The 13,374-nt window shown below is 39.2% G+C and overlaps 1 protein-coding gene across 4 annotated transcripts in view; it reads right to left on the reverse strand.

Moving 5' to 3' along the window:
• Window positions 1-13,374, reverse strand: part of LOC140133127 (dynein axonemal heavy chain 5-like) — a 244,846-nt gene that overhangs the window by 36,062 nt on the left and 195,410 nt on the right. For all 4 annotated transcript variants that reach the window (XM_072152821.1, XM_072152823.1, XM_072152822.1 and 1 more), the window contains 5 exons: window positions 12,281-12,475; window positions 10,465-10,620; window positions 9,076-9,258; window positions 5,436-5,606; window positions 2,916-3,294 (listed from right to left, as the gene is read on the reverse strand). In XM_072152821.1, coding sequence (XP_072008922.1) covers window positions 2,916-3,294; window positions 5,436-5,606; window positions 9,076-9,258; window positions 10,465-10,620; window positions 12,281-12,475 — 1,084 coding nt within the window. The remainder of the gene's footprint in view (window positions 1-2,915; window positions 3,295-5,435; window positions 5,607-9,075; window positions 9,259-10,464; window positions 10,621-12,280; window positions 12,476-13,374) is intronic.

The raw sequence follows: 13,374 nt of genomic DNA on the forward strand, positions 1-13,374 counted from the left end.
TATTACCCGGTTTCCCCTAAAATAGGACATCCCCCGAAAGTAAGACCTAGTACAATTTTGTTCAATCTTAGAAATATAAGGCCTCCCCTAGAAATAAGACCTAGTGGCAGACATTGCTACATCTCCCCTCAAGCCGTACATTAGTACTTTTTTAGATGCAACAGGGTTGTCACATGGGTGAAGAATTGCAGAATAAAATTACTGACTGTTGCAGGACAAATACGCTACAAGCTGCTACATGGACATGAAGGGGTTATTTAAGGAAAGTGCTATTGCTAAACATGAGAGATTGGGGCCAAATATTCCAATAGTTCAGAGTTTGGAGAGTTATAAGGATGTTTTAGAAGTTGATTTTTCTGTTCACCATGTGGTATACAGACAGGCAGCCCCATGTAGTATACAGTCAGCCCCATGTAGTATACAGCCGGCCCCATGTAGTATACAGCCAGCCAGCCCCATGTAGTAAACAGCCAGCCCCATGTAGTAAACAGCCAGCCCCATGTAGTATACAGCCAGCCAGTCTCGTGTAGAATACAGCCAGCCAGTCTCATGTAGAATACAGCCAGCCAGTCTCATGTAGAATACAGCCAGTGTAGTATACAGCCAGCCCACCACAAGTAGTATACAGCCAGTCAGCCTGCAGTTTGCCCAGCACATAAAAAAAAATCAAACTTAGATACTCCCTTCGAGGAGTCCCTATGTCCGGCGCAGCTCCCCAATGCTCTGGTCCCCACGCCTCCTTTTCTTTCTTCTCTTTGCTGTAACAGCTGGTAGAGACGCGTCCACATGATCTGCCAGCCAGCGCCCACTATGACGTCATCAACGGTGACAGCGCCATATTATAGTGTGTGCCAGCAGGACGCATCTCTGCCGGCTAATACAGCATAGAGAAGACAGAACAGGAGCAGCCCCGAGCATTAGGGCGCCAGAGGGTGAGTATGTAAGTTAATTTTTTTAATTGACTCGGCTTGTTCACGAGTATATATACGGAAGGTAGCCCCAGTACATGCCTCCAGAATTTATATAGGTATCCACAGCACATGTCCCTAATATATAGATAGGTAACCCCAGCAGACGACTCCAGTATGCAGTCCCAGCACATGTCCCCAGTATATAGAGAGGTAGCCCGAGTCTTCAGCTGAAGAGCTGAACTGGCATCGGGTCCATGACGTATTGTTATGGTGTGGAGTGCAATCTGTCACTTCAAGAAGTGGCAAGAGATTAATTAGTAATTGTATTTATTTTTGCATATTATGTATAGATGGATAGTCTATAGTTGGTAGGATGGAGGTTCTAGTAATCACTTAAAAATAAAAGGTATATTGAGCCTAAATGACTTAAAAAAAAGTATATCTACCTTTTTATTAGTTTCTTCATATCATCAATATTTTTATAATATCTCCAATGTAGTTGAAACTTATAATGAAGTGGCAATAGAGCTTATCCAATCTACATAAATGGTGTAAATCTGGAGACTTCAATCAATCCTACTGGATTGAGGCTCTCTAGGCAATAGGCATTTGCCTCTAAGTGAATTTGTCAATCCAAATGTCCTTCTCTTGAACCAGTCTTGATGGGGTCCAAACCCTAGAAGCATAAGTGCTTCATATCACCATTGTGTTTCAGATGAACATGTTTAGCCAGGGAAGTATCCTTCTTAGTTCTCATAGTACTTAGATGTGATGAGATTCTTCTACTAAATTCTTGAATGGTTTTGCCCACATATAACTTAGGACAACTACATGCATTTCATAAAAACAACATGTGACTTGTCTGTGCTGCAGACTGCTCAGCTCTTGGCCTCCACCTTTGTGCTCCTGTACAGCACTTCCATATCCCACTGATGCCTGCTCACCAGGCTGTGAATTCTGTGCAGGAGCAGGAGAGATGAGCTGTACAGGAGCACAAAGATGGAGGCTGAGAGCTGAGGAGTCTGCAGCACAGACAAGTCACATTTTGTTTTTTGAAATGCATCCAAACCACAGCCCAACCCCTGGGACTACACAAAGGATTCTGTCAAGGTACAAGGTAAGTTATGACACACAATTATATTGTAATGCAAATGCTTAGAGAAAGTAGTAAGGCATATTTGCACTGCAGCTGTAATGGGCTTCTGTAACCTGTCTTTAGTGAAAATGAGGTACCTGGTGACAGGTTCCCTTTAAATGTTAATTCTCACTCTCTACCAATAAGGGACACTCCCATGCATATGATCAACAATCTCCTAGCTGTGTTTTTAATTTATATATATTTCTATACCACAGAGAAGTCCTTTTGATATTTAAGTTTTGACATTTTTAAAGGAAACCTACCACTTGTAGTGGCAGGTTTCCGATGGCAATACCGGGCACCAGCTCAGGGTGAGCTGGTGCCGGAGCTTATTTTAGTTAGTGTTTTAAACCGCGGTATCGCGGTTTAAAACACTTTTTAAACTTTATAGCCGGCGCAGGCAGGTACGCGCTCGGCGCTTACCGTGCACGCGGCTACATAGGAAGTGAATGAGAGCCGCGTGCACGGTAAGCGCCGAGCGCGTACCTGCCTGCGCCGGCTATAACGTTTAAAAAGTGTTTTAAACCACGATACCGCGGTTTAAAACACTAACTAAAATAAGCTCCGGCACCAGCTCACCCTGAGCTGGTGCCCGGTATTTCCATCGGAAACCTGCCACTACAAGTGGTAGGTTTCCTTTAAGTAATTAATTAAAAGTTATTTTTTATAATGAGAAATGGGTTAAGTTTGTCAGAAGGCAAAATTGTAACTCTTATTATAGTTAAACTAGACACAACCACCTGCACATAGGGCAGGGAGGTGTTCAATCTGTGAAAATTTTAAATGTTATTTAGTAACAATTCTATTCACAGTTCCCCATCATAATCTAAACCCCTGCAGCAAACTCTAACATACGTAGATTGTACCTTTAATGAAAGTCTGGAATTCGTTATGAGAGATTTTCTTAGCTTGCAGGTCTATCTTTAATGCCATAAGCAAGGTGAACAGAAACTTGTGGTCTTCATACAGGCCTCGAGCAGTGTATTTAAACACCTCAAAAGTAAGGTACTCAATGATGTTTGCAATTCTCTTGGCGGTCAGCTGGGATTTCACCGATCTTTCCATTGATAGGTCGAAGATGCCCAAAAATTGTCGGAGTGAAGTCTGATACATTACATTCACCAAACTCATTTCCACAATGAGGAAGTAGAGGATGCTGCCGCGTGTTGCGACCGGGCGATACTCCTCACGAGCTGTATTAATCTTCAATTCTGTTTCCGCTGCAATGGTCAGCTTCTCACTGACCTTAAAAAACCAAGAACCAAAGCACATTTATAATTCAAATATATGAAGCAGAAGCAAGCGGTAAAAAAGTTGCACATGTTCTTACATTGAAATATTTTGTCACAAAACTATACTACAATAGAAGTTCTTCTTATACTCTAAGTATCCTTGCCAAAGGTTTATGAGTTCACAACATATTGGGCGGAAATGATTAAACTGTTGTTTTGAATGGCAGTATTAATATTCCTACTCTGCAAGCTCACAGCACACCAGATCTAAGGGGCTCTGGCCAGCGTACCAGAATGAATCTCAGGTCGGACATGTTTAGGCCATATCTGACTTGGCAGAGATTTTAGCTATACTCTCCCCTGGTTATAAGAAATATGACAGGCTGGGATGTTTTTATGCTTCTCTCCGCCTCCTGCGGAAAAGATTCTGATAAAATAAGTTGCCATTTACATTTGTTGAGCAATATCTACTATTAAATGTCACTTACAAAACTATTCAGCGGTTTACTGAAGTTATTATTCTCCCAAATTAAGATTATATTAGCTGAATAAATATTTAAACAGCAGGAATAATTATATATATTTTTGTCTGGTATAAATTTTTAATTTCTTTGGAGCAATTCTAATGGAAATACTTTCATCATAACTACAGTCATGGCCAAAAGTTTTGAGAATGATACAAATGTTAATTTTTACAAAGTCTACTGCATCAGATTTTATAATTTGCATATGCTCCAGAATGTTATAAAGAGTGATCAGCTCAACATCAATTAATTGCAAAGTCAATATTTGCCTAGAAAATGAACTTTTTCCACCAAAACACATTTCAACTTCATTGCAGGCCTGCCTTAAAAGGAGCAGCTAACATCGTTTCAGGGATTGTTCCAGTAACACAGGTGTGGGTGTTGATGAGGACAGGGCTCAAGATCAATCTGTCACGATTAAGTAAGAATCACACCACTGGACACTTTAAAAGGAGGCTGGTGCTGGGCATCATTGTTTCTCTTCTGTTAACCATGGTTATCTCTAAAGAAACACGTGCAGTCATCATTGCACTGCACAAAACTGGCCTAACAGGGAAGAGTATCGCAGATAGAAAGATTGCACCTCAGTCAACAATCTATCGCATCATCAAGGAATTCAAGGAGAGAGGTTCCATTGTTGCCAAAAAGGCTCCAGGGTGTCCAAGAAGGACCAGCAAGCACCAGGACCATCTCTTAAAAGTGTTTTAGCTTTGGGATCGGGCTACCAGCAGTGCAGAGCTTGCTCAGGAATGTCAGCAGGCAGGTGTGAGAGCATCTGCACACACTGTGAGGCCGAGACTCTTGGAGCAAGGCCTGGTGTCAAGGAGGGCAGGAAAGAAGCCACTTCTCTCCAGAAAAAACATGGGGTACAGACTGATATTCTAAAAAAGGTCCAGGGAGTGGACTGCTGAGGACTGGGGTAAAGTCATTTTCTCTGATGAATCCCCTTTTCGATTGTTTGGAACATATGGAAAACAGCTTGTTCGGAGAAGACAAGGTGAGCGATACCACCAGTTTGGTGATCAACAATGCCTTTTCCAGCGTGATGGAGCACCTTGCCATAAAGCAAAGGTGATAACTAAATGACTCAGGGCTCCATGGCCTGGAAACTCCCCAGGTCTTATTCCCATTGAGAAGTTGTGGTCAATCATCAAGAGACTGATGGACAAACAAAAACCAACAAATTGTGACAAAATGCAAGCATTGATTGTGTAAGAATGGACTGCTATCATTCAGGATTTGGTCCAGAAGTTGATTGAGAGCATGCCAGGGAGAATTGCAGAGGTCCTGTAGAAGAAGGGTCAACACTGCAAATATTGAGTTGCTGCATTAACTCATTCTAACTGTCAGATCATGTGAAAATATAATATTTGTGTCATTCTCAAAACTTTTGCCCATGACTGTATATGCTTAATTGCTACTTGGACACTGAAACTATCAAACTTTTTATTACTATGTACTATGCCCTAGCTCAGAAATATTGATAATGAATTGGATGGGGATAGTAAGGTAAACCAGAATGTATTATAATGTGTCTTTCAATAAATCTTTTAGGTTTACATTGTGTAATCACTTAATTCCCAACACATAAATTTGATAAAATATATATTATATAAATTATATGTTGTACCTCCTCTGCTGTGGTTTTTGTGATCCGGAGGACCTCAATTAAAGACTCATCTTCTACAAGAGAACCTTGTGTGCTGGTAAGACGGAATAACAGATTGTCCTCAAGCTCCTGCATTTTTCTCTTGTTTGAAGTCACTTCTTCCATTAGCTTGACCCTCTCAGCCTCCAGCTCCTAGAGACATAAGTATAAGGAAATTTGGACTTATCACCACAGCACAGAATCTGGCAATTTCATGCAGAGAGGTTAATTTTTCATGTAAAATTTTCGTATTTTTCCTTAGCAAAGTATGTATTGCTCTCCTTGCATGCAGGCACTCACGGATACACGCTTACTTATCTTTAGCATGTTTTGTGTAGGAAAATATTTGTATTTTTTGTTGCATATTTTTTTCAATCATTTTAGGTGATTTATCTTAATTTCTTCATATGAATGCATATAGTCACAAAAGATTGTAGTGTACATTTTAAAATTTTATTTTAGAAGCTAATATGCCTACGAAAAATGACAACACCTGCAAGCCTGTACCACGCTGACAATTTCATGGAGATTGCTTTATATTGTTACATTAGTATAAAGAAGAAAAAGTAAAAAAAAAAAAATAACATACCCCAAATATTTAAAGTTTTATATATTGGATAATCTGTTCATAAAAGTATCAATCAAGCACTATAAAACTTATGTGAAAGAAGTACCCTTATTCTAAAAGCAGCTGTAGAACGGGAATTGTTGGTCTATATCTATGCAGGCAGCCAATCTTAACCTCTATGACTTAGTTGGCATTGATGCCATAGATTCTCTAAAACACTGCTCTTCTCTGTATGCCATTAAATACATAATTGGGTGTGACCTTTAAAATTTGGGATTTTTGCATCTCTGCTCTATTCAGATGATAATGGTAGTCATTTATCCTTACAACACTGTTTTTAAAAATGTCATTATTACATGCAAATGCTTGTAAATGTAACTGTAAGAAAAACTTTTATAGGAAAAAAGTTGAGGTACTATTTATAGCCTTAGGTTGCCAAATATCTAAATTGCCCAGGGTTATGTCCCCAGAATAAAAAAAAAAAATAGAGAACAAGGCACTAAATATTGTGTGAATATCATGAGAGTCTTGAACTTATCATGTATAAGCCAAATGGTTGGTTTTCCCTTCAAGCATATAATATTGTTGTACATGTTTCATTTTCCTCTCAAAAGAATAGCTGCTAAACCAATATAAATACAGTATGCAAGGGTGCATTTATTAAAATGCCCATAGCAGCAGAATTCACAGGACTTATTGTTGAGGCAAAGGGAATATGGATTGTATTGCCAGAAGCATTGAACATTACAATAAAGAAATAAGTGGCCAGATGGAACACCATAGTACACTTTGATCCTTTCCAATTGTTCAGTTAGAGAGAAAGATCTTTATTGCTCTGCAGAGGCGTCATGCAATGAGTGATGGGAATAAATACTCAAAGAAAATGTATAAAGCTTTGCTAAAATGTAAAACGTTATGAAGTGTTTGGGAAACAGAATTTCTCAGATCTTCAGTTACAGTGCACTCTGATACATCTACGAGAAACACATTCTGCTCAGATTTGATCTTACCAGAGTTTTTATGGATACGCTTATGCATGTACATTTTACATTTTTTCATCATGCTTAAATGACACTAAATACACAAAGAAAAAGACATGCCATGGCTTATGCTGCAAGCATTACCAAGGCTAACTTATTGTCCAACAAATAAATCATAATGTCAAAACTATGACAAACAAAGAGTGTGTAAATGGTCACCAAATGACCAAAACAGTGCAAATATCAGATTTATAGGTGCTTTGAGGTCATAACAACCTTTAAACACTCATAACACCTATTCTGGGCTTTCAACTATGTTGGAATTTACTATGATGATTCACCTCCATTCAGCTACAAGACACTCTAAGAGGACCTGTCATCCATCTCAGCAGATCTATTTTAGAACGTACATGTGTTACATATGGTGTTGGTTTATTTCTGTTTTAGCTGATGGGCCATCTGCTATGTTGACTCCTTTCCTCTTATATATTGTCCTTGCAATGCAAATCATAAACTGTCCGAAAGCCTGCAATATTACAATATTTTCCCTGCCTCTATACATATAAATAATATCTGGCAGGAAGCAACCTATCCAGCACAGCAGGGGGGAACAGGATGAAACCTTGGATAATAATGAGCTTTACCAATCCTGGTATAAACTATATTTGCTAGTTTAAATGCTGTGTAGAGTATCTTCCTATGAAATGTAGCTGTAAGCTACATTCCCCCTGCATTTTACATGTGTATGATAGATTTCAACCAGACAGCTTTTGCAAGCAAGATGTCACCTAAAACATCCCTGTTCTGCTGGTCCCCTACATATATAGTACAGTGTCTTTAGCAACACTCTACAAATAGTAGAGACACATACAATAGGTAATTAGTCTGTCTCTCTGTTAAAATTCCGCGGATGAAAAATGGAAGCCCGCCATTCCATTGTTGTCAATGGAATGTTTTTGGCAGCATTGGCGTAATTATTTTAAGCTCGCGATTTTTACTGAACATAACCATGCCAATTGAGTATTTAATTTTTTCTAAATATTTCAAACTTTATGGTAGATAACTTTGTTTAATTACCATATTTTTCAGACTATAAGGCGCACAAAAAATCCTTTTTGACAGAAATAAAAGGTGCGCCTTATTGTCCAGTGCAACTTTTATATGAACCGTACTTACAGACAACAGCTGCCTTGAACTGTGCACAGGTCTGCCACCTGTTGGTCATTCATCCTTATAATCAGGTGCGCCTTATAATCCGGTGCGTCTTAGATATGAACTTAGACGTTTTAGCATGCATTTATTGATGGTGCGCCTTATAATCTGGTGCTTCTTATAGTCCGAAAAATATGGTAGCATTTACTTTTTTACTTGTATTTGCATTCATTTATTGTAGAAGATGATCATTCTCATAGGGACACATTTACTAAAAACAGTGCAGTCTGTACTATGTGCAGTTTGCATGTGTAGTGTGCAGAGGGTGCCAGATTCATGAATTGTGAGACCTGTTACTCATGAATCTAGCATTCTCTGTACTGATCCAATAGAGTGCACCATTTTTTCTAGATCACATTTAACATGGGGTGTGCAACACATTTCTGTCAGACTTTGCATGATAAAAGTGGCGCATGGTCCGACTATGCACCGGAACGCACCTTTCAGTGCAGAAATTTGTGTTGCATGTAGAATAGTGTAGCTGTGACACAAAAGTGTTGTATACGACACATATGTGGTGAGGACACTTCTTAATATATGTGCAAGCAGTTTGCACATAAAATCTGGCGCAAGCACCTTAGTAAATGTGCTCCATAAAGTTCATTCTGTGAGAGAAAACAAGTTGAGTTCTTTATTTAGCATTTAATCTGTTATTAGAAGATTCTATGGACACTTGAATGGGATTATTTTAATATTTTGATGTCAAGTGAGGTAAAGAGATAAATTTATGTTCTGTGACTCCTTTACCAACCAACCATTGAAAAGATAAGATCATTTGTACATTTATGATTAGGAACTTGAGGGGGATTGTTCCCCACCGCTGCACAAAACTAAAATATACCTAGAGTTACAGTTTCCATACCTGCTTTTCAGTGAGAATGACACGCCCCAGGAGCTGATCTTCTAAACCTTTCATTGTAACTGTAAAATCAATGACTGCTGTCTTTGCACTGATTTCTGGTGTATAAGCTGGGTTGGCCAGTTTAGTTGTAATGTAAAGTGTAAATCCCTTCATAACGTCAACTTCCTTATCACCAACTTTTACCTACATGAAACCAAGAAAATGTTACTAGTTTAGTGTGTTAATATAATGTTCTGGTTATTTACACTCTGGAAATGGTAGCTTTTATTCCAGTGTAGGATATATTTACACATATAAATCACATATTTTCTTTATGCTGATTTGACATGGAAAATGCATTAAAATCAGAATGGAAAACAAAAAAAAAACGTAAAAATTTTGAATTCTGGCAAGTTTTATTACAGTTTAAGTGATACTGCTGTAACCAGCACATGGCTACCTATTGATCAGACCACTGAATGATCTGGGGCAGTAACTACAAACCATAGAATGCCACCCACCCCTCAAACTGGTGGAGGGGCAGTTTTATTGCTCCAAAGGCTCCAAAAAAACGTTGTAAGCTATACAAAATAGGAGGACATTGGATGCAGGGTGTATTAGAGGAGACATGCAGATGGAGAAAGAAGTAACGTGGCAAGATGATTAAAGAAATAGAGGGGCATTAGGGTGAATGCTGGAGAAATAGGGGGATATGGGGAGCAGGCAAAAAAAACGCATTGAAGTGCAGGATGAAGAAAGATAGAGACATGGGTTCAAAGACAGAGTGAGAAGGAGGGAGGGAAACATGGGGAGCAGACTATGTCAAAAGAAGGGAGGTATGGAAAAGTAGGCAGGAGAAATAAGAAGCTGTAGGGTGCAGGCTGAAGAGAGGGAAACAGGTGCAGGTGGTGAAAGTTTGCGACGAGGGTGCAGGTTACAGAAGAAGGATAGGTACATAGGGGTGCAGGTTGTGTGCAGGGATGAATCTAAATTTTCTGCTGCCTGAGGCGAGCTCTGGTCCATCCAGTAGTAATGTATCAGATTATTTTATTTAGTACGTGGGTTCTCCATGTAGTATCTCACACCCATGCTGATATCAGGTGCAAAGAAACACTATTTTTAAGAGCCAGTCCTGCTTTGTAGCAGGTAACTGCACCTCTGATGCTGCCTCCCATTCTGCTGTAGGTGGTGCTGCTTGAGGTAAGAGGCTGAACCTGCCTCATGGCTGCCATATCCCAGGCTGTGTGAGAAGGAGGGGCATGGGGAGCATATTGCGAGAAAAACTTAGATAAGGCTGTGAAAAAAGGGCCATTGAGGTATAAATTGGAAAAAAGGAGTATAAAGTGGGAGAGTGGGCTTTATTTGATTCTGACTACAATGGGCAGAATTCTTACTACAATTACACCTTACTTTGAACGTGGATCCAGACTTTATGAAGTTTTTCTCCAGAACATTGTCAAGTGCTGGGTCAAGTTCTTCTCCAACATCTTCTATCATTAGTGGCCTTCCTAGAGAAAGACTGTCCTCCAAGTGGGTCCTAAAATATTTATGATTCAGGGATGTCACCTATGATTAGAGGCAGAGATCAGATAAGATTTTGCTTGCATTCTGAGTATATTATGTATTTGTGCCTTCGTGGTTACTACTCATGGTTAGGTATTCAATCAACATTTAATAGTTTAACCTTAATTAAATACAATAGGGGTTGTCAGACTTTCATAAAAAATCTATAAGTGGGCTGATGGAGAGGGGGGTTGTAAGAAGAAATAAACAATTACTTACCTCCTCCAGCACTCACGGTCCCCTGCTATGCGGTCCGGCCCTGCCATGCCCCTGTTTGTGTACAGCTGGAAATTGCCTGAGCTCAGGAGCCTTGCCCCTGTAAACAAACAGCCAACAGTCCATGGCTCGGGAGACCGGAAGCACCAGAGGAGGTAGGTACATGTCTATTTATTTTTACAGCAAACCTATACATTTTTTTAATGAAAATCCTATACCCCTTTATTGACAGCAGTGAATTGAGACAGTGGCGGGTCATTAAAAATGACCATATTAAATAATAAGATCAAAAACATGATACAAGATTCTATACTTTAATAAGCAAACAAATTTTATCATTTTTTAATGGTCTATTCTTTAGATTTTATGTATTGTTTGGGGGGGAGGGGGGGTTAAATACTCTAAAATGCCACCTGGAATACACAAAATCATATCTATAAGTAATACAAGTTAAAATAGTAAAAGCAAAGAAAGAGTAAAAAAATACAGAAGCATTTGCCAAGCTTAATCTGATATTCAGAGCTACACCTAATATTTTATGGCATGTGACTAGATTTTATGTTCTGTAACAAAGAATAAGATAAATAAAATTATAATTGGGATTTCATGTTTATAGCATCCCAATAGATTTATTAACAACATATGGCCCATCAGAATTCAGTGTTAATTAGCAAGCTACAGGCACATCTTTGTTAAGTGAAATGGAGACACACAGGAAAAAAGAGCTGGTAGTTATTACCATCATAAAGCCACTGACAATATGGATCAAGCTAAAATGTAAAAGGATGCACATCAAAACCTTTCAACATTTTTAAAACACTTGCATATGCATGAGTGTAGCCTTAAAAGGTACTGAGCAGCATCCCTGTGCCATGGAACCTCAGGTGCTACCTCAGGTGCTATAAATGCCATAAGTGGGCTAACCCTTTGATATGGTGCCCAGATTCGGAATCATAATCCGTATATGGCAAGTTAACAGAATGGGAAACCCGGTCCCTGTGCAATCCCTGATCCGGACTGTCCGGCAAGGATGAACTCTGCTGCAATTCATGAAGATCGTGCGCTCGATATCCTACATGTGTCGCTTCCCAGATCAGGTCCGCCGGATTTCACCTTCTCCTTCCCGGTGTATGTAAGTGCATGGCTTGTGACACAATTTTTAAGTTAAATCCTGCGGTTTGTCAGAATCCATCAGATTGTCCGACGCCCCCCCCCCCATTTATATCGCATGAAAGCCAGCGCAATTGCGGCAAAATCCAATCACACGCGCCAAAAACCCCTTTTACATTCCTGTCCTGGGGGGCGCAAAGCGGAAATTGTCGGGATGTCCGATGAAAGTGCGGTCCGCAGGGCCCTTAGTAAATGAGCCCCAATATGTCACAGTGTTAAAGTTAAAAGAGTTTCCAGCAGAAGTGAAATGGGAGCAAAAATATTTAAATGATCTCACCTGTAACTCATTATTCTTCTCTTTATTTTTAATCCAGATTTTTCCCTGACCTTGTGGGTCTATCAAAAGGGGGAAGCGGGATGCTTTAGTAACAATGATACCATTCTGGATAGAGAGGTCATCACTGGGAAGTCCTTGAAGATTCCATTCACCAATCGTAGCATTGTCCACAAGCATAGAGATAAGGTTCAGATCCTAAGAAAAAATGGATGATTATAAATAAGTGTGAAATGTGAACAGTACTGAAACAGTGATCGTGAAAGGTCAGTTCAAAGATTATCATATTATATTTCTTGATGTATATATATGAAAAGATTATGACCTAATTACCTGGGCGATTACCAGGGAATATAGTAAAGACTATTGTAAAAATTTAGGCCTCAAGGAATATTTAACTTCTGCAACACAAAGTTCCCAGACAGACAACACGTTTTCTATTTCTTCCTGGTATACTCATGAGGCTGAATAGGTTTGAATTATGGCTGCAGTTTCTCTGCTCTCTGTAACATATGGATTATTGCACAAAATAACCATTCTCTTGTAGTATCATGCGAAAAATTGTTTTGTGTTTGCCTAACAGAAGGATTTTAAAAAGATTTCAATGAGGGCACATAAGGAGAAAGCTAAATAACAAATCTTGTATGCATCCAGCCAGGATATAGGGTGGGCATATGTGCAATAACATACTGCACTCATATTGTCTATTACTTCTGTTAAAACAGGTGTAAAAAATTATATGCTTTTTCTGTTGCTTTATTTTTAAAGGGTCCACTGAAGACATGACAGATTCATGGCACTTTGAGAGGTAGTGGACTAAAATACTTCAACAAAAACTCAATCTTACAAGTCAGAACTTTTCCATTACAATGTCATTTTTTTGGTCCATAAACCTCAAATGTCATTTATCTGAGTCTTTGAACCATGACAGCTACTCTATGCGTTTGCAACACAGAAATATAGAACTGACAGAGAAAATTAATTAAAATGTCCTGTTCTTAGACAAAACCAAAAGTGACAACCAAGGCTTGACACTTTCAATCACTCTCCTCCCATCTAAAATGACAACAATGGAAGGCAGGGGATGTTTATGAATG

The sequence above is a fragment of the Engystomops pustulosus genome, chromosome 5 (assembly GCF_040894005.1).
Source record: "Engystomops pustulosus chromosome 5, aEngPut4.maternal, whole genome shotgun sequence".
NCBI lineage: Eukaryota > Metazoa > Chordata > Amphibia > Anura > Leptodactylidae > Engystomops > Engystomops pustulosus.